The 27,830-nt window shown below is 37.4% G+C and overlaps 1 protein-coding gene across 10 annotated transcripts in view; it reads left to right on the forward strand.

Annotated features, from left to right (window-relative positions):
- LOC115209683 (protein scribble homolog) overlaps window positions 1-27,830 on the forward strand; it is a 458,170-nt gene that overhangs the window by 138,129 nt on the left and 292,211 nt on the right. For 9 of the 10 annotated variants that reach the window (XM_036501621.1, XM_036501616.1, XM_036501617.1 and 6 more), the window contains exons 8-12: window positions 6,610-6,682; window positions 7,393-7,438; window positions 8,489-8,572; window positions 14,557-14,672; window positions 24,879-25,060. In XM_036501621.1, coding sequence (XP_036357514.1) covers window positions 6,610-6,682; window positions 7,393-7,438; window positions 8,489-8,572; window positions 14,557-14,672; window positions 24,879-25,060 — 501 coding nt within the window. The remainder of the gene's footprint in view (window positions 1-6,609; window positions 6,683-7,392; window positions 7,439-8,488; window positions 8,573-14,556; window positions 14,673-24,878; window positions 25,061-27,830) is intronic. The other variant, XM_036501618.1, reaches the window with a different exon arrangement.

The raw sequence follows: 27,830 nt of genomic DNA on the forward strand, positions 1-27,830 counted from the left end.
TCTTGCAAAGACCTCAATCCCTTCAAAACTCAGTCTCCCCCCTCTCTCTTTCTCTCTCTCTCTCTCTCTCTCTCTCTCTCTCTCTCTCTCTCTCTCTCTCTCTCTCTCTCTCTCTCTCTTTTTTACAGACTACTTTTTTGGGGGGGCCATTCATGCAATTTGACACATTTCTCTCCAGTTTCTAGAAAGAAATGTATCGGTTTTGTATGAAAGGTTAGTATTCAATACTCATATCACTATATCATACAACATGACAATCCTTACACATGTTTCATACAATTTGTCTTTTAGCTCCCATAGCTTCTTCCACCCCAACAGACACATACATACACAAATATATATATATACACATATACAGGGGTTGGACTAAATAATGGAAACACCTAGCATTCATAGCATAATAATTTTGAAATATCCATAAAATCATCAAAAGCTTCTCTCTCTTCTCTCTTTTTTACAGACTATACTTTTTGGTGGGGGCCATTCATGCAATTTGACACATTTCTCTCCAGTTTCTAGAAAGAAATGTATCGGTTTGTATGAAAGGTTAGTATTCAATACTCATATCACTATATCATACAACATACAAAATCCTTACACATTGTTTCATACAATTTGTCTTTTAGCTCCCATAGCTTCTTCCACCCCAACAGACACATACAACACAAATATATATATATACACATATACAGGGGTTGGACTAAATAATGGAAACACCTAGCATTCATAGCATAATAATTTTGAAATATCCATAAAATCATCAAAAGCTTGTTTATTTTTATGTTTTTTGATTTATTATTAGTGTTGCTTAATATGTTTTGCTAAAATTGCTGTTTCTTTTCCGATATTGTCAGTAAAAGGTAATCAAAATTCATTAAAATGACAGATCCGTCAGACTTTCAAAGAGGTCAAATTGTTGGTGTTTGTATGGTAGGCACTAGCATAACGAAAACAGCCGAAATGTTTGGTGTATCAAGAAGTACTGTCTCAAAAGTAATGACAGCCTTTGAGAAAGAGGGAAAAAACCTCCTCATCAAAACAAAACTCCAAAAGAAAACCCAAACTTTCAGATAGGGACCGTCAGACTCTTATACACAGGATAGGATCGTGAGGATCTGGGGAGCTATATCTTGGAAATCTGCCAGCCCAATGGTTTCCCTTCATGGCAGAATTAATAGTCAAGACTATTTAAGCATTTTATCCGATCAAATTCATTCCTATGGTTGCGAACTGTTTCTGGAGGGAAACTCAAACTTTCAGGATGATAATGCACCAATTCATACAGCTAACATTGTTACTGAATGGCACGAGGAACAGTCTAGTGAAGATGAACATCTTATCTGGCCACCACAGTCCCCAGATCTCAATATCACTGAACATTTATGGTGCATTTCAGAAAAAGAAGTAATGAGTTGGTATCCTCTACCATCATCACTACAAGAACTGGAGACTGTTTTAGCTGAAGAATGGACAAAAATTCCTTTGGAAACAATTGAAACTTTGTACGAGTCCATACCTCGTAAAATTCAAGCTGTAATTACTGCCAAAGGCAGTCCTACCCCATATTAAAATTAATTTGTTTGAAATTTTAAGGTGTTTCCATTATTTTGTCCAACCCCTGTATATATGTTACAAAAGATTACTTTCCTCTCCAGTACCCATTCAACCAAATAGATGGTACCAAGTATGTTGATTGGATCTCAAGCTTTCTACTTTGCAGCATTAGCTTATTTATTCACAAATATGTGTAAAGGAAAGAGGCATGCTTTCAAAGCAGATCAATTTATTCAATCAGAAGATAAAATACTGTTTAGATGGAGTAATTCACTAGTACAAGCATGAAGTATATATGAGGTCAGGAAAAGTACATTTTAGATTTTTTTATGGGGAGATGGGAATACAGGAATTCTTTCTATAAAATGACGATGGTAGAAATGCTAAATTTGTGAAATACTAAGATGTTTTCCTTCTACATTTTCACTCTGTTACATCAACAAATTTTAACTTGTGGTATTGATTTACTTGTATTAGACAATAATTCAGGAAATCATTAATTGCCTTTGGAATATATATTAGTTATGAACTTTCATCAAGAGAAATGCTGTTAAATAGAACTTGTTATTGATAGATTTGTCATCAGCTTTTTCATATGGTAAATCATACAAATTCTTATTGAGTAGAAAATATTACAATTTACTTGTTATAATAAAGTAATATCTCAATACAACCTGACTAAAGAAAGTCTAACCTTGAACCTATATGTATTCATTTTACGTTCCAATAAAAAGAGTGTACTTAAGTCATTTCTGAGGTCCATGAGAAAATATACTCAATCTGCAATATAACAAAAGCTTTATCAAATACTTAATGACTCGCTCCTACCTCATGATAATACCTTTTTTAGGTATTAGAAAGAGGTAGGTGGATTAGGCTATTGTGACATAAATATTACTTTGAATAGTATATTTCTAGGATTGAGGAAATCTTAGTTACCAGTGTTGTTGATTCAGCTGTAACTCTCCTGTAGAAATCTTTTATTAAAGTAAACAATTTACGGTGCCAAATCTTGGTATTTTATGTTCTAATTTTTTTTAATGAGGTTTAACTGGCTTATTTTAACATGTGTGGACAGGATGCCGAATGCACTTTTGCCAAAGGACAAGAAGCCGAAGGCGAGTAGCCAAACGGACTAAAGTATTTTCCTAGTTCAGAATCAGATGATTCCAATAGCAATGATGATATACTGATGAATCAAAGGTACAGGCGGGCAGCAGTGAATGGCCTTGGACAACTGAATGTTCTGTGGCATGCAAGAGACAATTTCATCTTATGGTATGGATTTACTGATATGCCTGGCATAAAGGCAAACCTTGAATATGGAAGTTCACCATTGGAAATCTTCCACTAACTTTTGACGGATGAAATGATTTCAGTATATAGTGGATGAAACAAATGACTATGCTGAAAACCATTCCCAGCATGTCAGACCTGGGCATGGTGGTGATTGGTTTCCAACCATTGGGGGCAAAATCAAAGTTCTGCTTGCCCTCCTGATACTGATGGGCATCATCAAGAAACTGACTCTGGCATCATATTGGGATTGGGATCCAGCCATGTTGGCGCCTTTCTTTCTAGAAATGATGCCATGTGATCGATTTCTGGTGCTTCTTCAAAATCTACATTTCAACTCAGGAGAGAACCAGGATGACAGGCAGCACAAAATATGTCTTATCGTTGACTAAGTGGCTGAAAATTTCAGAATGGTGTATGTCCCCACACAGGACATTTTTATGGATGAGAGTTTGTGGAAATTCAAGGGAAGGCTCCGATTCAAACAATACAACCTGACCAAATGTGCCTGCTTTGGAGTCAAGGTTTATAAAGTATGTCAGTCAATTAGTAGAGCCTGTGGGTACTCATGAAATTACAAAATCTACACTTGTCAGGACAGATTGAATCTTCCAGCGTCTACTCTAGCTTCAACTGATGCCGTGTTGTTGCTGAATGAAAACTTGTTTGACAAAGGCTACAATATTTATATGAACAACTGATTTTCCAGTCCAAACCTCTTCCTGCAGCTGCAGGCAAGGAGGACCAATGCCTGTGGAACTGTGAGGATGCACAGTAAAAATATGCTGCCTGATCTTCACAAGATAAAACTTTGAAAGGAGGAAACAGCATAGTGATGTACCAATAGTAGCATTCTTGCTCTAGTGTGGCATGACAAGAAAAGTGTCTGCATGTTACCCACAATACATTCTGCAAGCCTGAAGGACACTAGGAAACAAGATATGGACAGTAATGCCATAATGAAACCAAGTGTAATTGTTTCATACAATGAAGGGATGGGTGGGGTCAATTACTCAGGTCAACTGTCGATGACACACAAATCGGTGAGAAAGTTTGTGAAATGGTACAAAAACATTTTCTTATATATAGTTGACATGTGTGTTATGAACTCACATTTGATTTGGCAGATACTTAGTGATGTGGAGGATGGATTGACATTCAGGAATCTATAGTTCCATGAAATGAAAGAAGCATCAGACCTGCCAAAGTACGGAACACATGGACATCCCAATGCTGAACTCTGTCCTCACTGCATGGTGAAGGGACATGGACATTTCCACAACTGTTTCCACCCACTGCTAAGAAGATAAATGCTTCAAAGAGATGCACAATATGTAAAGCAAAATGGAAACATAATGAAACTAGATACCATTGTTCACAATGTGATATGCCATTGTGTGTGTGACACTCTGTTTTAAACTCTAAAGTCAGTTTTTGAATTCATGTGATTGTAAATACATGAAGTTAATCTGACTTATGCTGTCGGGTGATCTTATTCAGGAATAGTATTGCATGAGTGTCCTGCACAGAGATATAGTTTAGGCAAATAAACAGTACTTGCACTAAAGCGGTTGATGTAAATATACACCGAACGTTATCATACACTGAGGGCTGACCTCAAATGGGTGCGATTACCATTGCCACTTGCAGGCAATGGAATGAATCACCACTGTAAACTTGTTAAAGTGGTTGATGTAAATATGACAAACCATTGTACGCTAATTGCTGATCTCAGCCGAGATGATTACTGTCAATGCAACTTAGTTGCTTGATAAAAAGAAACCATTGTCATGGGGTTAATATCTAGATAGAAACATTGTTGATGAAACAAACACAAACTCATTTGGTGCTAATTACCCATATATATATATATATATATATATTGTTTTCTCCACAACGGTTTCAAAAAAACCTTTCCAGTAAAAGTAACATAGTCCAATGGTTGAGGATCAGGAGGAAGATTGTGTTGTGGACCAGTCTTTTTTGTAAAATCTGGAATTGTGGTGGATGTAATTTTCAATCATGTTGCTGTAATGTTTTGAATATTGTCATTCTCATCACTTTCGTTATCAACATCTTCATCTGAAGACAAATCACTGATGTTTACTCTTTTACTTGTTTCAGTCATATGACTGTGGCCATGCTGGAGCACCGCCTTTAATTGAGCAACTCGACCCCGGGACTTATTCTTTTGTAAGCCCAGTACTTATTCTATCGGTCTCTTTTGCCGAACCGCTAAGTAACGGGGACATAAACACACCAGCATCGGTTGTCAAGCAATGCTAGAGGGACAAACACAGACACACAAACACACGCATATATATATATATATATATATATATATATATATATATATATATATATATATATATATATATATACATACATATATACGACGGTTTGTCCCCCCACCTGCTGACCACTGAGCAGAAAGAACGTGTTGAGTCTGTCAAGGTCTTTTTCAATGTGTTGTTGATGACTCATTCTTCATGTCGAGGGTCCTGAGATGAAGCACCAGTCATCACAATGGAAGGGTGCTTCATCTCCATTGAGCTGCAGCTCAGTCAAGAACATGCTCATTGTTTTTTTGATATCCATGGTATTGTGCATCAAGAATTTGTTTCCCAGGGCCAGACTGTCAATTGAGAGTTCTACTGCAATCTTTTGAAATGTTTGAGGGAGGACATTCGGTGGAAGCAACCAGATCTGTGGAGCATGAAGAAAAGGATTTTTCATGATAACAATACACCCTGTCACCAAACTCTCCTCACTTGTGAGTTTCTCACCAAAAGTGACATGATATTGCTTCTGCATCCTCTCTATTCACCAGATTTAGCACCTGCCGACTTCCATCTTTTCCTTGAGATGGAAAGGTTGCTTAGAGGTTCCCATTTTAACACCATTGTTGAGATTCAGAGCGAATCGCAGAAGATCCTCAACTCATGGAAAACAATTTCCAGGCCGGATTCCAAAAGTGGTGAGAATGCTGGGACTGCTGTATTGTAGCACAAAGTCACTATTTCAAAGGAGATGATGTTAAAACTTACGTAAATAAGTTATTTTTTTTATTAAATATAACTAGTCTGGGAACTTTTTGATACCACTTCATACAGTGGTATAAAATATGTTCCATTATTATTAATGGAAAGAAATTATAGTATGCATCAGTCATTACTGACAGTGTTTTTGTTTTCACAAGTGAAAAACTTCAGAAAATTAAAAGATTTCCATGTTAATTTTTAAAGAAAGGCTTTTTAAAGAGGCTGACTCTAGGCTTATTGATAGTGATAACCGGTTGAAACTGAAATGAGGTACATTCTTGTTAGCTGTGTTTTACTCTTTCATTTTTCTTATTTCTTCTGACTGGTAGCAAGCATAAACCAGTAAAATCTTCCAACAATGTTTTTTAAAGTTAAATATACACATATTTTTGTTAGCTTAATTAACTTGATAAGCTTGATTTTGTAATAAAAGATTATGAATGATATTCCATTATATATTTAAAAACATGTTTTAGATAAGGCACCTGTAATTTTTCTATGCCAGTTATTTTGTTCTACCTGATGACTAATGTGTTCAGCAACTATTTTTGAAATCTTGCTGCTTTCTTTAACTTTTATTTTCTAGAGAACTAATATTTTTGTTGCGTTCCGCATCCTCCTGCTAAATATCTTTATGTTTTTTGTTTTAAATCATTTTAACTCTATGTAATATTTTGTACATATTTTTATTTACATTCATTGATATTTTCTGTTTCAGGTTTCTTAAAGAAGCTGTCAATTCTGAAATGTGACCAGAACAGACTTGCAACATTAACTGCACAGATAGGAAAGTAAGTTCATCAATTCGTTTCTGTTCAAAATTTTACTTAGATATACGTCAACTATTGAATACTATAATCATTCTCTGAATTTATTTATGAAATACACCACCACTGCCCATTGTTCTCCAGTCAATGAATCTATATATTGTCCTTTCAATTTTTCTCCTAACCAGCCCATCAACTACTTTGTATGCCATGTTTCTCTATTTACAAGTAATTTTTCAAGTTGAATGAATAACTTTTTTGACAGTCAGCTTCTGTTGAACTGGAGTCATTTCTCTATGTGTAGACATCTTCCAAACACTACCCTTCTACAATCCAAACTAAACATGAAAAACTGCCTCTTGCATCTTGCCCATGATGCCAATATTACCCATTTTCCATATACTTAATTCTGATAAGCAGCAGTGTTATTGAATGCTATAATCATTCTCTGAATTTATTTATGAAATACACCACCACTGCCCATTGTTCTCCAGTCAATGAATCTATATATACTGTCCTTTCAATTTTTCTCCTTCTAACCAGCCCATCAAGTGCTTTGTATGCCATGTTTCTCTATTTACAAGATATGATTCAGTTTTAAGCATTTTTTTCAGTTGAATTTCAGTTATCACTTCAGAATTTATACTATTGAAAAATAAAGAGTTTATTGTATATACTATCTATGTATTATATATACTTATACTATGTTCACTGTATTTCTTTTCCTCTTTCAGTTGTGAATCTCTCCAAGAAATGATTCTGACTGAGAATTTCTTGACTGTAAGTGCCCCTGCAACACAGCAAATTGTTATCCCTCTCGTTATTTAAATGATCTTACAATATTGAGATGAACTTATTTAGACAAACTTACAATAACTAAAGTTAAAGAGTTACTATTAACTGCAATGTTATTAAACTTTTCTTGCAACCAGTGTTGTGTACTGGTATACAAATTGCCTTATTCGATTTGTCATAGTCAACCTATTTAAAAAGCCTTTCTTTATAAGTTAACATGGAAATATTTTAATTATCTGAAACTTTTTACTTATGATAACAAAAAAAAACAAATAGGCGCAGGAGTGACTGTGTGGTAAGTAGCTTGCTAAACAACCACATGGTTCCGGGTTCAGTCCCACTGTGTGGCATCTTGGGCAAGTGTCTTCTACTATAGCCTTGGGCCGACCAATGCCTTGTGAGTGGATTTGGTAGACGGAAACTGAAAGAAGCCTGTCGTATATATGTATATATATATATATATATATATGTGTGTGTGTATGTGTTTGTGTGTCTGTGTTTGTCCCCCTAGCATTGCTTGACAACCGATGCTGGTGTGTTTACGTCCCCGTCACTTAGCGGTTTGGCAAAAGAGACCAATAGAATAAGTACTGGGCTTACAAAGAATAAGTCCCGGGGTCGATTTTCTCGACTAAAGGTGGTGCTCCAGCATGGCCGCAGTCAAATGACTGAAACAAGTAAAAGAGAGTAAAAGAGTATACAAAATGAAATTATGAAATAAGAATGAAGTAAAAAATGGGCGAAAAGGTCAAAATGGCTCTCACTTTCTGTACTGTGAATCAATTTGAATATCTTTCAACATAAGATTTTAGATATTTTTTAAAGTCAACAGTCAAGAAAATGATTGGGATTTGTTATTCTTTGATTGTAAGAATGACAGTGTAATATTTACTTTAAATACATAAATAAACAACTTAAATTCTCTCTCTCTCTCTCTCTCTATATATATATATATATATATATTAAAGCTTTCTTTCATACTTATACACTCCAATATACACATCACCTACTGATATTGGTTATCTTCATTTTCAGGAACTGCCAATAACCATTGGGAAATTGGGAAATATGAACAATCTCAATGTAGACCGCAACCGTCTGACAGATATTCCTATAGAGGTTGGTACATGTTTTTAGTTTTATCAGAACAGGTTTTATATTATCATCACCTTCATCATTATTATTTGAGGATGGCAGAAATGCCACAGTACCTGATTAAATGGCTTGCTGAATTTAATTACATCCCTCTGAGTTTATATCTTGCCAGGGTCTACTTTACGTGTCATTCTTGCAGAATCAATAAAATCAGTAACAATCAAATACTGGAATTGATTCACTACACATTTCCTTTAAAATTTGTTTTCTTGTGTCAGTGTTAGAAATGCCCTAATGCAGTACCAGGCAGTGGCTCTCATGGTTTCTGATCTTAACTGATTGGAAGTGTTTACATGTTTTGTTTTGGTGTAAAAGATGGACTGCAGCAATTATTCTGCTCAGTACCACAGATTTGCTTGTCAGTTGCTTGACCTTAACCAGTTGAACATTTCCCTTAGTGTCTGATGATATATGCATCTCTGGTCAGAAGCAGTAGTGGGGGAACATCATAGTCATGGGTTGAGAAGGATTCTTTAGGGTTTGAATAATTCACCTCTGGAAACTTGGGTGTTTTGTTCATCATCCTTAAACAAACTTTATTCGGGAACCTTTTGAGTATGATGGGCTACTTGATCTGAAGAAAATTCTAACAGGGCTCCACTTGCAAGGTCACATGCTGTTTATCTTGATATGAGATCACCATGCTATGCACATATGGTTGTGATGCATATACCTGGTGTACCCTAGTGTCACTTTCATGGCATGCATTGCTCTCTCACTCAATAATAATAATGATAAATGCCCTGATGCAGTACCAGACAGTGGCTCTTGTGGCTTCTGATCTTAATTGATTGGAAGTATTATCATGTACATTGTTTTGTCTTGGTATAAAAGATGTTAATTACATTGACCCCAGCGCTCAACTGGCTTATTTTATTGGCCCCGAAATGATGAAAGGCAAAGTTGATTTTAATGAAATTTGAATTTAGAATGTAAATTGCCAGAAGAAATGTTGCTAAGCATTTTGTCCTTTGTGCTAACAATTGTGCAAGCTTGCCATTTTAATAATAATAATAATAATATTAATAATAATAATAATAATCCTTTCTACTTTTGGCACAAGGCTTGAAATTTGGGGAGAGGGGTCTAATGTTTCACTAGTACTTTTTTTGCTGATCCCGAAAGGATGAAAGGCAAGGACAATCTCAGCAGAATTTGCAATTAGATTGTAAGCACACTGTACAAAATGCTGTTAAGCACTTTGTCCAGTATCCAATTCTGTCATATTGGTACCTTAATAATAATAATGATGATGTTATTAAAATGATTACATACTATAATGTTGTCTTGAGGTTTGGTGACATACAGTCTCCTCAGATCTCAAGAATCTTAGGATTTATAGATGGCCAAAGTCTCACATGGTGAAACCATTTAATGACAACTCCATTCAGAAGGCTGGAATAATACCAGAGGGGAAAGAGACGCACAACTGAGTAGAATGTTTAAGAGAAGATTTATTGGTATGTTAATGTGTATGTCTGTGTGTGCGCCATGTATACAGCATAATAGACAGGCCATCATGAGAACAAAGCGTATGTGTATAGGCATGGATGATGCATGTGTGTTGAGTGCATATAAAAATAGCAATAAAGAGGACAGTGAAAGAGTTTATAATGAGAAGCTAGACGAATGTTCATAGACCAAGAATGAAGAATACCAGTTCGTAGTCAATAGCAGACGGTAGTTGAAATATTGTATCAAGAAGTTGCGGCGATGATGCAGAGCTGGAATTGCGGTACATGTCGTATGAAGTTGTGGCTGTAATGCTACTGCCTGGGTCACTTGTACAGGAGTTCTCACAGGTTGTATATTTGTTGTTAACCATGCTGAATTAATTAACAAATAGTGCAGTATTGGAACCTGTGCAAGTCGCTTGTTGAGCTGTGTATATAGAGATGACGTTGATGTTAAGAAGATGATGGTGGTGATGAAGATGGAGGTTTGTAATGCTGTTGGACAGGTCATCTGGCATTGTCGCTGGAACTGGCTGTGTCTTGTGTGGTCAGTGGCTAGACCTTAAAAGGTCTGGAAGCAAAGACCACAAGTCAAGGAGAAGATGATATATTTTTTATAAGGAACAGTTGGATTGTGAACAGATTGTCTCATGTGATCTTATTTAGAGCTCCGATTGATTATACGCTGCAGATTGGTGCAACATAGTAAGAGACAACAGGGTCCAAATAGCAGCCAAAGGTTAGCTGTTATCTGCTACATTCAAATGTACATATATATAATAAAAGGCAGAAGAATTTCACTAGAGTGTACACTACAGATGTTTGCAGAAAACAGGAATGCACTTTTCTGCAGGTCTCAATTCCAGTATTCTTCAGACGCTTAGGTACTAGTCTTCTGCAATGTTTTCATCTCTCAGGCTGGATCTTGATATTTCTCAACTTATTTGGTATCCACTCTATTACCATAAGGTATTGCAACATCTATGATCTTACACTATTTGTTTTTATTTGTCCACTATGATCATAGTTAATCTTCTTGTTCAGTCTTTATGTCAGAATCCCATAAAATCCTGTAATTATTATTCTATATCACAGCCTTTGGTTCAGATTCATCTGTCTTTTCTGCTACTTTGAATCCACACACTTAGTTAACATCTCAATGCACTTTTTTCTGACACAATCATGCCTGTGCTTATACTCTTTCTATGCTAGCTTACTGCATTTATTTAAGAGATGGTCAATACTTTCATTTCCTTTTCCACAGATTCTGTGTTTGCTCTCTGACAGAGTTTTATCAATATTTGTCTTTATCATTCTAATTTCTTGCTCCTAAGCAACTATATTTAGATCTTTCATTTCTCATTTTTGCTTTCTGTCTATCAGCCACAACGAGCATTCTTTAGTTCCAAAATCCTTGATTTGTTGCATAAATTGGCTATGTAATTCCATTTTTCTCCATCTACTTATTCTGTTGTTTTACCGCCTGTTCTTGAATGCTCTTACTGTTTCATTTATTGTTTGATATTTCTAGTTGTGCATACTATTCTTCCTTCACTACATACAACACAGTTTAGCAATCCTCTGCAACCTTCCTTTCAGGTAGGTAGAGCCTGTCAGTATTACTTTTAGGATGGTATACATTGTACATTGTGAGTAGCTTCTTAGTACTTCTGTTTAAGCCGTGTAGCTTTTAGAAAAGGACAGTCCACTATCTCAGTCCACTGTTCCTTGAAAACGCTGTCAAAGTGCGGAAGGAAAGCAACATTCATGTGTTTGAAACTAGAAAGCTCATGCCTGTTGCAATCCATCTTGCACTTAATTCTAACTTTGTTGTTACAGCTTCATTAGTTGAGTCCAACCGACAGCTTTCATGCACACATGTTTCACTTGGACGGCACCCTTTATATTTCACTGCAAAGTAATGGTCAAAGGGCCATTCTTGCCACTAGCACTATTCTTACAATATCTCCTCTATGAAACTAGTTTTTCTTCTATTTCATTGTTACAACTAAAAAATGCTTCTCTGACTTTTCATTATAGTGAAACCCATCAACTGTTGTTGATGATGGCCCCTGTCAATTTCCACTTCACTAGTGCATAGTCAAATCCCTGAAATCTTCTTGCACCATTCATTTTCCTGTAACCAGGTCCTTGTCTATTTGTCTTGCTAAAATGATTGTAAAGGTTACGAATTTGTGGTGTGAAGCTGTGGACAACTTATACTAAATTATTTGCAAACCTGACAAAAATCCTATCTAAATGATCCACTATGATTTTGATCATGCCTATATTAGCACATTAGGGGAATTGGGGCAAAACCTGTCAGGCAGTTGGCTGTGCTAGAGATTTTTTTCAAGGATTTTGCACCCTACTCTCCTATCCATTGTTCCCATATAGTCTTCCCATTAACATTGAAGACTAAAGAAACCTGGCTGTTGAATCATAAAGAGCCACTAGTCTGAAGGCAGCATTATCACCCTTATTGCTGCTTACATCCAAAGGTATCAGTCTATCAACCAGGATTAGAAAAACTGCACTCACCTTTATGTCAAGGCCATTCTGAAACAGCACTGCCATACCACTTAATCCAGGCCTACTTCACTTAATCTGGATAAGTGGCTTAGGCCACATAGGCTTCTAAAAGATAGGTAAATTACTGTGTTTTAGAAGTCCTGGTTTCACTAATGGCTACTGCATTCCTACATGGTAACATGAGATAACTGATCAGATGTCCCGGCTTCCCTGTCTCTCCACCATGAGCATTTATACATCCTATTCTCAATATTGCTATTTCAGGAGGAAGGAAAGAAACAAACAAAATAAAAAAAAGAGGGTCAGTCACTTAACCTAATTTTTGGTTTATTCTTTTTCAGGGCCTTTGTACTTTTCAAGTCCTCCAAAATTTTTCTGTTCAATAAATTTTTAGAATGTTCCACAGCATGTGGCCAATGCTTTCTTAAAACACAGCATATTGTCAGTGTAGTTGAACACTTGTCAGCTGGAACTCTTGTTGTAACTGATGGAAAGTCTGACCATTATGTAGTTCTTAGTAGTACTTTCTCTTGTAGTGTTTTGGAAGGGGAGAGTGCACCAAAGCCCTCACCTGTTGTTAAAATTTTGCCCACAAACATAGGCGCAGGTGTGGTTGTGTGGTAAGAAGGTTGATTCTCAACCACATGGTTCTGGGTTCAGTCCCACTGCGTGGCACCTTCAGTTAGCATCTTCTATAGCATTGAACTGACCAAAGCCTTGTGAGTGAGCTTGGTAGGCAGAAACTGGAGAAAGCCCATCATGTGTGTGTGTGTGTGTGTCTGTCTGTGTTTGTTCTTGGCAACTGGTATTAGTGTGTTTACATCCCTGTAACTTGGCAGTTCAACAAATGAGACCAATAAAATAAACACCAGGCTTTAAAAAAAGTACTTGGGTTGGTTCATTCAACTAAAACCCTTCAGGGTGACGCCTCAGTCTAATGACTGAAGCAAATTAAAATAAACTCTTCATTTTCCTTTAACTTTCAGATAACTTTTCCTTTCAGTGCCGCCCTGACTGGCTTCCGTGCTGGTGGCACGTAAAAAGCACCACCCGATCATGGCCGTTGCCAGCCTTGCCTGGCCTCCGTGCCGGTGGCACGTAAAAAGCACCATCCGACCGTGGCCGTTTGCCAGACTTGTCTGGCACCTGTGCAGGTGGCACATAAAAAGCACCCACTACACTCACGGAGTGGTTGGCGTTAGGAAGGGCATCCAGCCGTAGAAACATTGCCAGATCAGACTGGGCCTAGTGCAGCCTTCTGGCTTCCCAGACCCCAGTTGCACCGACCAACCCATGCCAGCATGGAAAGCGGACGCTAAACGATGATGATGATGATGTATAATTGAAGGGGCTTGTTCATGAATGGTTGCTGTAGCTGCTCTGTCTCTTGTGGCTGGGATGGTTGTTGTCTTGGTTGCTTTTAATGATGCTTTCTGTTCCTCATTTTCATGCATCTCTCATTGTTGCTGTAAATGTTGTTTCTGTTTGTGTGTGTGTGTGTGTGTGTGTGTGTGTGTGCTGGATTTATTCTATAAGATAAGTTGCTTTTTAAACATTCAAATGGACCTATTGATCATTGTATAACCATTTCTAATAAAAGTAAAAGGCTACAAATATGTAGGAGGGGTTAGTCAATTAAATCAACCGCAGTAATCAACTGGTACTTTATTTCATCAACTCCAGAAGATCGATAGGCAAAATTAACCTCATCAGCATTTTATCTCATTCTGTCAAGAGACAGAACAAATAAATTATGGCATTTCATCTGATGCTTTAGCAGTTTTGCTCTGCCTCATCTAATGAACTAAGAAATACTCCCTGTTATGTTATAAGCTGCTGCTTTAATATGTACTGAGTTTTATTGTTAATCTTAATTTGAATTGTTAAACATATACGTGACTTATTTCTTTGCTTTTTTGAAAATTGCTGTAGATATGATTTACTGTTGTCTGTTCTTTTTAGATTGGAAAATGTTCCAAACTTGGGGTTTTATCTCTGCGAGATAACCGCTTGCTTCGACTTCCCCAAGAATTGGGCAATTTGAAGGAACTTCATGTCATGGATGTTTCAGGAAACAGGTTTGCTTAAATTTTTTTTTCATTTCCTCCCAACAGTTACTCTGTAACTGTTATTACCATTATCATTCAACGCCTTTTATTTCTTCCCCTTCTATAGTACTCACCTTATGTTTCTTTCTTTTTCATCCCTTCCTTTTCCTCATACTTTTCATAAGATGGCTTAGATATGTCAGTAAACTCCTTATTTTCTTACTAATGTATTAATATTTTCAAAGGCTAATATATTTTATAATTTGGTTTATTATATAAGGGAAGAGAAATATGCTTGTACAACTTCCATGACTTACCTCAAAATATTAATTGCAAAAAAATAAATAAATAAATAACAAAAACAAAGGCTAGAACTAAGAATTAAAATCAAATGGCAGATTCATCTCCCTATGAGCTAACTTTACTCCACAGCTCTCTCCCTTTTAAAATACTTTATGACTACCTCTGTTGTAGATAAAAACAGCATATTCCTTAGATTGATGTTCCATGATAAACTTATTGATAAAGTGCTGCATTTGAGTTGTAATTGAAATTACTTCACAAAACTTACGTAACTTAAGGTAATAAAGTCAAAATGCTTTATAGTAATCTAGGAATCAATTCATTTAGTTTTGATTCCTCTTTTTCTTTTCTCTTTTTTTCTCCTCTCTCTCACTCTCTCTCTTGCTCTGACGTGTTTTATGTTCCAAGATGAAATGAAACTATTAGATTTTATGGAAATTATAAATCAGATAGATTTCCATAAGTTTAATTAACAAATTTAACAATTTGAATTACATATGTGCACTTTTTATGTATGTCTGTAACAAACATTTTTACAAATTCACAGTGTCATAGAATTTAAGTATAGACAACTGATTACATTGTTGTAAATTTAGCTCTTGCTATTTGTCCCTTTTAAATAATACTGTTTGTGCTAGAGAGCCTTGCTCACAAAGGACAAAAAAAAGGCATTCTACTCATTAAGTTGGATAGGTATCCATCTGTATAAACTACTATTCTAACAAACAAGCATGAAAACCTGTATGTAGTTGTTTGAATTGCCAGAATACTAACTGAATCTCCTACAAATTACATTCTACTTCCTTACAAAGAGAAAGTTCATCATCAATCCATTGTCCATGCTGGCATGGGTTGGATGGTTTGACTGGGCTGGTACACTGGAAGGCTGCACCAGACTCTGGTCTGATTTGACATGATTTTCTATGCCTGGATGCCCTTTTTATGCCAACCACTCTGAGAGTTTAATGGGTACTTTTATGTGCCACCAGTACAAGTGCCATTTGCATGACACTGGGGTGCATTTACATGTCACTGGCATGGGTGCCATTTTGTGTGACACTGGTATCGGCTATAGCTGTGATTTTGCTTGGCTTGATGGGTCTTCTTCTCAAGCATGACATAATGCCGAAGGTCTTGGTTATTGCCTCTGTGAGGCCCAACACTCAAAAGGAACTCAGACACCTTGCTGCCATGTGGCCTAACACTCGAAAGGAACTCAGCCACTTTACCTCTGTCAGACCCAATGCTTGAGAGAAACTCAGTCACTTTGCCCCCGTGTAGACTAATGCTCAAATGGAACCCATCCACTTTTCCTTTGTGGGGCCCAATGCTTGAGAGAAACTCAGTCACTTTGCCCCCGTGTAGCCCAATGCTCAAATGGAACCCATTCACTTTTCCTTTGTGGGGCCCAATGCTTGAAAGGAACTCAGCCACTTGGCCTCCATCAAGCCCGACATTCACTTGGCTTTACAGGTCCTCTCAAGCACAGTACATTGCCAAAGGTCTCAGTCACCAGTCGTTGCCTCTGTGAGGCTCAAAGTTTGAAGTTCATGCTTCACCACCTCACCCTATGTCTTCCTGGGTCAACCTCTACCACAGGTTCCCTCCACAATTAGAGATCAGCACTTCTTTACATAGCTCTCCTTATACATACACATCACATGACCACATCAGTGCAGTTGTCTGTCTTGCACACCACATCTGATTCCTCTTACGCCTAACTTTTCTGTCAAGATACTTACACTCTGTCGAACATGCATACTGACATTGCACATCCAGTAACGCATACTGGCTTCATTTCTTTCAAGACTATGCATGTCCTTGGCTATCATAGCCCATGTTTCACTGCCATGCAGCATGGCTGTTTGCACACAGGCATCAAACAATCTGTCTTCCTCTCTGAGAGAGAGGCCCTTTGTTTCTAGCAGGGGTAGGAGCTTTCTCAACTTTGTCCAGCTTAATCTTATTCTCACAGCTATGCTCTTGGAGCATCTGCCTCCATTACTAACTTGGTCACCTAAATAATGGAAGCTATCTATTACCTCTCCCTTGCCCCCCTGGCAGTTGATGGAGTCTATTTTCTGCGCATTTTCAGTGTTTATTGTACCTGTGCGCCTTCCACATACAAAAGTTAGTTTTCCTGTTAATCTTCCTCTGATGTTGCTGCACCTTTTATGTATCCAAATCCCTTCAGGTAGGTGGCCTTGCTCAATCTGTAGAAAAGGTGTAGGCAGAAACTCCATAAGATGCACCATCTTATGGAGTTTCTGCCTACACCTTTTCTACAGATTGAGCAGGGCCACCTACCTGAAGGGATTTGTGATTTGTCTGCTTTCCTACTTACTAAGACTTTAGTTTTTGCTAAGGCCCTTTGATTCTAAACCTTACTTCCATACTTGAAACTTCTCCTCTAGTTCAGGTAGTGATTTAACTATAAGAGCAAAGTCATCAGCATAGAGGAGCTCCCAGGGGCAGCCTGTCTTAAATTCTTCTGTTATTGGCTGGAGGACTGTGAGGGGGCTGAGCACCAAACCTTGGTAAATCCTTACTTGTCTATCCCTAGTTTCCGCATTGACCACCAGACGGGGGATCAAAAGTTTATCTTTGGCTAGGTATTTCTCCTGCAGTTGCCTTATCAGAAATATCAGTGGTGTTTCTACCTGGCACAAACCCAAACTGCATCTCATCTAGACTAACTCTCTCCCTAATTAGTTGGGCTATGACTCTCTCCGTAGCTTTTATTACCTGATCCAACAATTTGATACCTCTGTAATTATTTCTAAGTTGACTATGGTGCTGCTACACTAGTCATTGGGTATGACTTTTTCATGAACCACCTGATTTACAATATCAGTGACTAGACCATAACCCACACCACCAGATATTTAAAACATCTCAGCGGTGATTCCTGTTGGGCCAGGAACTTTCCCTGTCATCATGTCCTTAGTTGCTTTATCTACCATCATACTGTTGATTCAGGTAGCTCGTCCCTCAGTTGGGTCAACATTTGGCAGACTATCCTATTCATTGTCCACATTCAACAGTCTTTCATAATGGCATCTCCAAACCTCTTTCTTTGCAGACTCATTAAATACAAGTGCACCATCATTCATGCGGACACATTTCTCTCCTGTAACATCACAATTTTCTCTCACACACTGTCTTGCAGTCCAAAATACTTCAGTTCTTTGGTCCTCACGATGCTAAACATAGGCAAACCTCTTTTTTGCTTCTCCTTTGGCTAGATATACTGGTCTCCTAGCTTCCTTTCTGGCTATCTCATACAGTTCCCTGCTGCCGCCACTCTTCCAGGCCTGTTTCTTTGCTCTTATAGCCCTGTCTACAGTATCGTTCCACTACCATGTTACTCTAGGTCTGGAAGGGACTTTGCACTAGCTACAGATTTGGTCTGGGGCACTCAGCAAGCTGTCTCACAGGAATTCTCAGTTGCTCTCTATGTCACAAGTTTGCATCTTCTCCCTCTCATCAAATTTCTCAAGATGTCCCTAAATCTCTGACCATATGAAGGGTCCTTAAGCTTCCAAATCCTTCTTTTCCAAATTGGTCTGCTTCTTGGCATCCTTCTGGCCGGGTGTCTGAACTTGCTAATGACTAGCCTATGCTAGGTGGTGGGGGTTACATTCTTTGCAGAAAAGGACAATAGGGAAATGGAAGAAAGAAATGGTTAGCTTTGCGAACAAGAAATGAAAGAAACGGCTAACTTCGCCACAAGAAAATCAAAACAGCAAAGCAAAGAATGATAAAAACACATGAGAATTATGTCAACGATTTAAAGGGATATGATTGTAGAAGTTATTAGAGAAAGTAAAAACTTACAGGTTTGCTTCGCCATTGGATAATGTAGTTCTATTATTATTATTATTATTATTTTTTATTACTTTTCATTACATAAATAACTGGAGTGAACCATACAAAAAATTATTGTTTGAAAGTGTACTAAAGTCTTTGACACTGCAACAATTGAGTTCATGAGCAAAACGCTTCATCTCACATTGCCCTGTGATCATTTCAACATCTGATGTGGGGTATACAGTGCAGCACAAACATTGGAACATCATCATCGTTGTTTAACATCCACTTTCCATGTTGGTATGGGTTGGATGGTTTGACTGAGGACTGGCAAGCCAGAAGTCTACCGGGCTCCAATCTGATCTGGCAAGGTTTCTACAGCTGGATGCCCTTCCTAACACCAACCACTCCGAGAGTGTAGTGGGTGCTTTTTACGTGCCACAGGCATGAGGGTCACTCAGGCGGTACAGGCATCGACTACGCTTGAATGGTACTTTTTACAAGCCACCTGCATGGGAGCCACTCAGGCGGCACTGGCAACAACTACACTTGAATGGTGCCTTTTACATGCCACTGGCCTGGGTGCCAGTCAGGCAGTACTGGCATCAGCCATGACAATGACTTCATTTGACCCAACAGGTCTTCGCAAGCACAGTTTATTGACCAATGATTGAAGGGTACTCTTGAATGGGCTGGCTATGCTGCACTGGCATAGGCCATGGGTCACTATAAACAAATCATTTGTGCAGGTCATTCAGCAAAAGCTGAATGCTCATACATTGTCTTGGAGATGGGAGAGTCCAGCATACATATATGTTGTTTGTATGTATGTATGTAACTATGTACATATATTCTCTCTCTGTTTATTTTTCTATTATTCCTTTTTGTTGAAGAGCATAGGCTCGAAACGTAAAAGACTTTTTCATTTTCCTGAGCATGAAACTGATACACTTGCTTGGTGTTCAGACACCTGTCCTCGTCTTTTGTTTCAACTATTATGTATATACACACATATATATGTGTATGTATGTCTCTCTGTCTGTCATTCAGTTTATTTCAAGATTTCTTGCCAATAGAGAAAGAACTGGTTTCTAACCTAGATCCAAGGTTCCTTCATTGGAATTTCAACATCAACAACAGGGTATATTTGTATGTATGTATGTGCAGATTTGTTTGTTTTATGTATGTATTCTCATGCTTGTAGTTACATGTCTAGGCATGCTCATATATATTTAAATGATAAACTTCTCGGAAGTTTCACAGATTTTTGCAGTTTTAGTGATGGATTAGATCTGTAGCCTGTGAATTAGCTTTCTCTTTCCTGGTTTTGAGAAGCACTAATTTCTCAAGATTGGCATTTAGGCAGTGTGTTATATATCCCAGGATCTCAATAATTACAGGTATAAACCTGAACTTGTAATCTGTAATAGAGTAAATGTAGATTTCTCAATAGTTCAACATAGGTGTTCTCTTTTTCACTGATCTTCAGCTTTATGTTAACATCCGCTGGCAGCTAATTTCTACAACTGTGCACAGTTTCTCTTCCTCATCCCAAATCATTATATCAGGTCTGTTGTGCTTACATTTTACTGAAGTCTTCACTGATACATTCCACCAGTATTCCTTTTCATTATTAATCACTATGGCTTCTATGTATATATATATATATGTGTGTGTGTGTGTGTGTGTGTGTGTGTGTGTGTGTGTGTGTGTGTATGTATGTGTGTGTGTGTGTGTGTATATTTATATTTATGTATATATATATATATGTATATATATATATATCTGTGTGTGTATATATATATATATCACCCAAAGAGATACACCGGCACTGCCAGATGCTCCTGAACCAATTACTGAGTGTTCTACCTGTGAGGGATTGATGCTAGATGTGTCAAAATAAATTCTTATATATTCCATCTTCTGTCTTTCATTTGCCATATAACGATCACTGTGAAAGTGACAGTGCTTTCCCAGTTGGCTTCCAGGTGTAAACCATTCATTTTATTATCCAATATATACACACACATAAGCACCGCTTAATAATTTCAAATGGAGGCAGAAACTAGAAGAACATAATTAATAACCACACTCAAAATCAAATATATACATATATTCTTCTACATTTATAAAACGGATATAAAAATTCCAAATATATAATATATAAAAATACATATAAATAGATAAATATGGATGTGATACATAAAACAGTGAATTTTAGATTTAAAAGTTATAATACATTGGTGTAATAAAAATTTGAAATGATATAACATTAAAATATATACTAAAATACCACAAAAATAAAACAAAAATTTAAGAATTCCATCAGAGATATGCCAAGTAATATGATATATTTCATATTTTTAAAACTGTCGAATCACTGAGAGAGAAGAAGGGGGTACAAACTATTATGAATGACCATTCCTCCTAGCATATCTTTTAAACAAGTCACTAAGGGAGAGAGAAAGGAGGGACAAACTAACAAAGAGAGAGAGGGGGTGTCATGTGGTCTTCTCAAAGCATGACACGCCACATTGAATTTATCGAGTCACTAAGAGAGAGAGAGGAAGGAAGGACAAACTAACACAGACAGAGAGGGAGTGTGTGTCATGCAATCTTCTCAAAGCATTTCTCAAAGCAGAAGTACAAGTCACTGAGAGAGGGAAAGGGGAGACAAAATATTTCTAAAACAACTGGACGGATTTTCTTTAAAACAAAGAAGGCATGCAGCGCATACCTTGCATACCTGAGAGTGCATGCCCCTGGTATATATCTGTGTATATATATATATATATATGCAGAAAACCTCGTCAACAAATGACAGAGACCTTCTCTTTGTGGCTGGTGACTTCAATGGGCATGTTTGACAACATGCAGGGAGCTTCCATAGCATACATGGTGGCTATGGATTTGGTTCCCACAATGAGGAGGGAACTAGACTGTGAGATGCAAATGTGTTTTGGTTTTTAATACTAACTTCAGGAAACCTGCTAGTTACCTGTTCACCAACCAGTCTGGTGGACACACTAGTCAGATTGACTACATTTTCACCAGGAAACAGGAAAGATGGCTACTTACGAATGCCAAAACCTTCCCAGGTGAAGAATGCATAACATAAGTTAGCAGTTAGTGACTTCAGGATCAGGACTAAATGAATGCCCAGAAGATGTCTAGCATGGAAACAAAGGGTCTGGAAGCTTAAGGATCCTGTGAATGGACAGAGATTTAGAGACATATTATTCGAAGCTTTTGGCGAAAAAGAAGAGGATATAGCATCACATAATGTGAAAGACAACTGGAGGTTCCTACGGGACAACCTGTTGAGGGCTACTGACTAGATCCATGGATGGTGTGAAGTTCCCTCTCAACCTAAGGTTAGATGGTGGTCAAACAATGGAATTGACAGGGCCATTAGGGAGAAGAAACAGGCATGGAAGGCCTGGAAGAATGGTGGTAGCAGAGAACTGTATGAGATCGCCGGATGTGAAGCAGATTAGAAAATATTTGCCAATGTTCTTCATTGTGGGGACCAAAGACTTGAAGTGTTTCATGTTGCAAGAAAATGTGTGAGAGAGAAATGTGTCCATATGGATGCTGGCTCACTTGCATTTAATGAGGCTGCAAAGAGAGAGACTGTGAGAGGTTGCTAAATGAAGAGAATGAATGGGAAAAAGAGAGTCTGCCAAATGTCAACCCAACAGAGGGACCAGCTATGCAAATTGATAGTACCTTGGTAGATAAAGCAATTAAGAGTATGCACCCCTCTCTAGGTTGTATAGAGCTGTTACTGGCACTGCAGCAGATGCCTTCCCATGAGCTATTATTACCCTTAGGCATATTGTGCATAGTAGACCCCATATGGCTGCACCCTCGCAAGGATTAATATAATTTATTTTGCTCACATGTATATCCAGGTGTAATCTTTCAGTCATTACCCAACATTTACAACCAAAGGTTAGGATAGGCATGAAAATCAAATTAAAGTTAACAAGGTTTTTTTTTTTTTTGGTTTTTTTGCCAGTCTCTCTTCTTATTCAGTGAACATTCAGTTTTCTGTAATTGCATAATTGCTTATTTATCAGTTGTGTATAAATACAAGATGCATTACCAATACTGTTATCGCAATTGTGCCAATTTTTACTACTTCTACTATTTGAATTAGAAATGTTGTTATTCACCAGATTTCCCCAAGTATTTAGATTGTGACAACTGTTATGATCATTGCAAGCATTGTAATTACTATTGGTCATGTGATTGGGCTCATTATGGTTGCTGGTACCCAAAGATACCTTGATAAGGATAGTTTTTAGCACTCAAGTTGAATTTTGGATGTTGCACATTATTGATGGTAAATGGTAATTATCACTACCACAATCAATAACACAATCATAGTTAGGGTTAGCCAAAGAGCAATTATTTCCCTGAGTTAACTACACTGGGAGTTTTATGTTATCTACTTAGCTGTTGACATTTGAAACTTGTCTTTAGGAGCAAGGGACAGGGGAAGGAAGGAAGATTCTATTGGTGTGTTGATGTACATTATACTTATTTCTGGAACAATTTTCTCATTTTATAATAACTGATAGCAGCTATACTATCAACCAAGTTAGGTGTGATTGAGTATGAAACTTTGAGTGTTTACTGTCAAGTTAAATTCTATCATTGCTATCCTGCTGCTCTCCTATATACCTGTATTCACCACTCACTGCATTTCACCATCTCCTCAGTCCCTGCTTTGCAGTCTTGTGAAGTCACTGCTCAAGCATCTTGTCCAGTCCTTTGCACCATTTCACTTACATTCACCTACTTGTACCTTTAGGCTATGCCCTGACTATGTATCTCCTCTATAGCAAGACACCTGTTTCTGTTCTGCTTTCATAGTTTGACCTCTTATCACCTGGCACAAAGCCACCACCCTCAATATCACCACCACCCCCTCTCAGTTGAGGGGTCTTTGTCTTACTTGCAGACCTTGCCAGTGCTGATGTCATGTAAAAAGCACTCAGTACAGTCTGTAAAGTGTTTGGTGTTGGGCTGGTTGTCTCGTCAAAGAAACCCTGCCAAAATAGACTGTAGAACTTGATGCTGTCCTCTGGCTTGCTAGTCCCTATTGCACCATCCAACCCATGCTAGCCTGGAGAGTGATAATGATGATGATTATGATGATATGTATATGTGTACAATCCTATCTTTACACATGCAGCCAATCAAATGCTTCCTGTTTGTTTTTGTTTATATTTTCTGAATATTTCCTTTAATAATTTCCACTTTCATTGTCCGGGTTTTGTTTGACAATCAGGGTTGTAAAAGTCTGAGTAAGGAAATTTAGACTTTCAGTTTAAAATATTTAAAAAATTATACTTTGCTTTCAGTATGAAATACTTTCTTTTTTCCTTCTTGTCTACATTAAAGTCTTTGCATTCAAGTATTTACACGTGTTATGTTATAGCCTTATGTAAGGCACATCGTCACCTTTGCACATCTTTGGTCAACTGCTGGACAGAGGCTTTAGTATCTTCTCTCCACCAACCGCAGTCTCATATTTCCTCATCCATGTTTGGGTGCTAAAGAATTTAACAAAATTCTTCATGCCAACCTCTGCATGGTCTTAACCATCCTTATTTTTTCTGGACGTGGTATCCACTCACTTTCCTATTCCATCTATTTTCCTTTCTTCTAAACACATCCCACAAAAGACTGTTAAACCTGTTGCTACTCTTATCCTGTTGTTTCCCCATTTATCCAATTTCTTAATCTTCAGCTTTCTCGTTTCCATGGCTCTTTATGTTGATCTTAATTTATTTTCAATGTTCTAGTTGGTAGTCCATGTTTATGATGTATATGTAATGGTATGCAGCACACACAGATAAAGAGTGTTGCTGTGTATTTTTATACTGTGTGTGTGTGTGTGTGGTTTTATTCTACAACAGAAGAGTAAATCATGAACTGGAAAGAAAAAAAAACAAAAAACAGTGCCTTTGAGTTTTAGATTGTCATCTTTCATGGTAGATCTGTTCAATCAGAACTGACCTATGCCTAAACTTCATCATTATGATTGCCTCCCATTATATATATTTATTTACATATTTTTTAATGTAATCATTTCCAATATTCTCTCTTTAGGTTGGAGTATTTACCTTTCACCGTTGCTAACCTGAACCTAAGTGCATTATGGCTGTCAGAAAATCAAGCGCAACCAATGGTCAAATTTCAGACTGAATTTGATGAACGTACTGGTCAAAAAGTTCTCACATGTTTCCTTCTTCCCCAACAGGCTTTCCATACGGAGAGCATGGGTAAGTATGGTAAGCACTCACGGAGTTCCCTCATTCTGTCAGTGTCTGTGTATCCCATACAAAATCTAGAGCAAGATAAACATGGTGATGAGAGGTGTCTTAGATATTAATATCTTATTCCCCTATTTATTGTCTTACTCATTTTATACAAAAACATTCATTCTTTTAACTTCTGAAAAGCAAGAAAAATACATTTTTATGTCCATGTTTCTATACTTGCATTAGTTAGAATAATATGCTTTTGAGGCTTTATAGCATGATGCCCTTTCTGTAACTAAAATTACTTGTTTTTCAAGTAAAAGATCTCTTATTCAATGTGGCTTTAGGTTGAGCAGTTATGAAGATGTAAACAACATGCACACACATTTTACACACGTATGTCTGTCTGTCTGTCTGTTCTCTTTCTCTTTTTAATTTTAGAGTAAATTTTGATTGGCCATCTACTTGGTAGCAAGGTTGTGGAGGGAAGGAACTTCTTTTAACCATCATTCTTTAAATCTTAAGAAGGTCTTGCAGATTTTTATAGCCCCAGATATTGTGATCATATGTAGCATATGAATTAAGGATTTACATTCTCTCCCTAAGATCGCTAGTCCAGATGGGTTGGTATGTTTACTGTTGCTCCTATAATAATAAGTACGAAACTAAAAGTGTATCTTGGGTACTGGATTTGCAAAATCCTTATCAGTGGTTCATAGATGTGCTCTTTTTCTTGTAATTTTCTAATCCCATTCACATCCAGAGAGCAACTGATTTCCACAACCAAATATATCTTTTCTTTGTGGTCCCACTCAATGATATCTGGTCAGTTGTGTTTTAACTTGTCGGTTGTTTTAATTTTTAAGTTCCAGTATTCTTTTGACTTATCAGTCTCATTTGGTTAACTTCATTTGTAGTATTTTCTTCTTTGTTACCCTGTTCCAGACCATTTCAGCTACTGCATTATGCCTCATGAGAAGTTATCTGGAAGATATTCTCCTCACAGTTGACAATAATGTGGATGATGTCTTGCCTAAGTATGTATGCAGGATTTTTCTTCGAGAAAGTTCGAGCCAGTCACTAACAAATTGACAAAACATTTTGAGTTAAGCGTTCCCAGTGTTTGTAAATTTGGGTCATCCCATAAATAATGGTTTTTTTCAATTACATGAACTAAAAGTTGGAGGGGGACAGAATAAACTATCTGCATAAACTTATTATAAAAGCAGGTAGTAATTTTTCCTTGTACTTATTCTTAGTACAAGTTTTGAAGAGTGCAGTTCAATTTTAAGTTATTATTTCAAAGCTATAATGGAAGTGACAAAGGAGCATATTCAGCTTTATGAGTTCAATATAAGAAACAACACAATGGAAGGTGCAAGGAATATTATATGGATATCAGACAATAAGTGTAAGCCAGTGTCAATGGTGGTTCCAGAAATTCTGAGCTGGAAACTACAGTCTAGAAGATAAGCCTCATCCTGGAAGATCTGTAGAGCTCGATGAGGATGTTCTGCAAACCCTGGTGGAACAAAATCCCATCATAACTGTTGAGGAACTAGCAGAGAAGCTCAGACTTGGTCATTCAACCATCCAGCGACACCTGTATGCCATCAGAAAAGTCAGCAAATTGGGTCAGTGGGTTCCTCCCAAACTTAGAATGTGTGCTCTTCTTTACTGTCATGTCTCGCGAATGAACCTTTTTTGGACTGACTAGTCACAGGTGATGAGAAATTGGTTCTCTATGAAAATGTCAAACCAGCACTCCAGGCTAAATAAGGTGTTGTTATCTATTTGGTGGGATATGAAAGGTTTCAGTCCACTTTGAACTTTTAAACCCAAAGCAAGCGATACCAAAGGAGATCTACTGTGAGCAGCTTAAGTCAGTGCTAGGAGAAAAATGACCATCTTGGGTTTCAAGACAAAAGGTGTTCTTCAATCAGGATAATGCTCAGCCACATACAGTGAGGATGACATTCCAAAGACTGGAGAAGTTTGAATCAGAAACGATGACCCACCTTCCATATTCACCGGACATTGCCCCATCTGAATATCATTTATTCCGCAGTCTTCAAAATCATTCAGATGGAAAAAAATATGAATTCTGTAGACAAGTTCAGAACAGTACTGGAGGAATATTTTTCATCACAGATAAGTGAATTTTGGAAGTAGAGCCTTGCAAGTCTACCAGAAGAGCATTGTAGAAAATGAAGGAGAGTATATTTTAGATTTAAAAAGAACCAAATTAAAAAAACAACTTTGTATATCTTAATTTTGAAAAATAAAAGAAGTATAAAAAACTGCATTATTTATGAGATAACCCAATATATGTTTGATTTTGTGTGTTGGTTGAACTGTTGATGTATACATCCAAGTGTGTGCATCAATTCACATAAGAATCCAAGGTGGAGAATTTTGAGAATGTCTTACAAATCTCCACTTTGGCCAGGTCTTCTAGGGATGGGGGGAAACAATTCTGATCCATAGGGGAGAATGGAGAGTACCAATGTATTGTAGATACAGAGCTTCATCTTCTGGGAAATAAAGCAGGGGTGCCAGAGGGGCTTCCATAGGGTGTTTGTGAGCCTAGTGGCTGGACCACATCTGCAGTTTGACTATGGAGCCCAGGTAAATGAAGCAGCTGACAAACTCAGTGACATCGGGTCCAATATGGAGAAGCCATCTCCAACATGCATGGTCTTCACTCAACTCACCTGAAGGACAAGCTTTGCTAATTCTCATCATTGTATCCTTGAACTGGTCGATTGAGTTGATGAATAGGGTGGTATTGTCTGCATAC

The sequence above is a fragment of the Octopus sinensis genome, linkage group LG3 (genome assembly GCF_006345805.1).
Source record: "Octopus sinensis linkage group LG3, ASM634580v1, whole genome shotgun sequence".
Classification (NCBI taxonomy): Eukaryota; Metazoa; Mollusca; class Cephalopoda; order Octopoda; family Octopodidae; genus Octopus; species Octopus sinensis.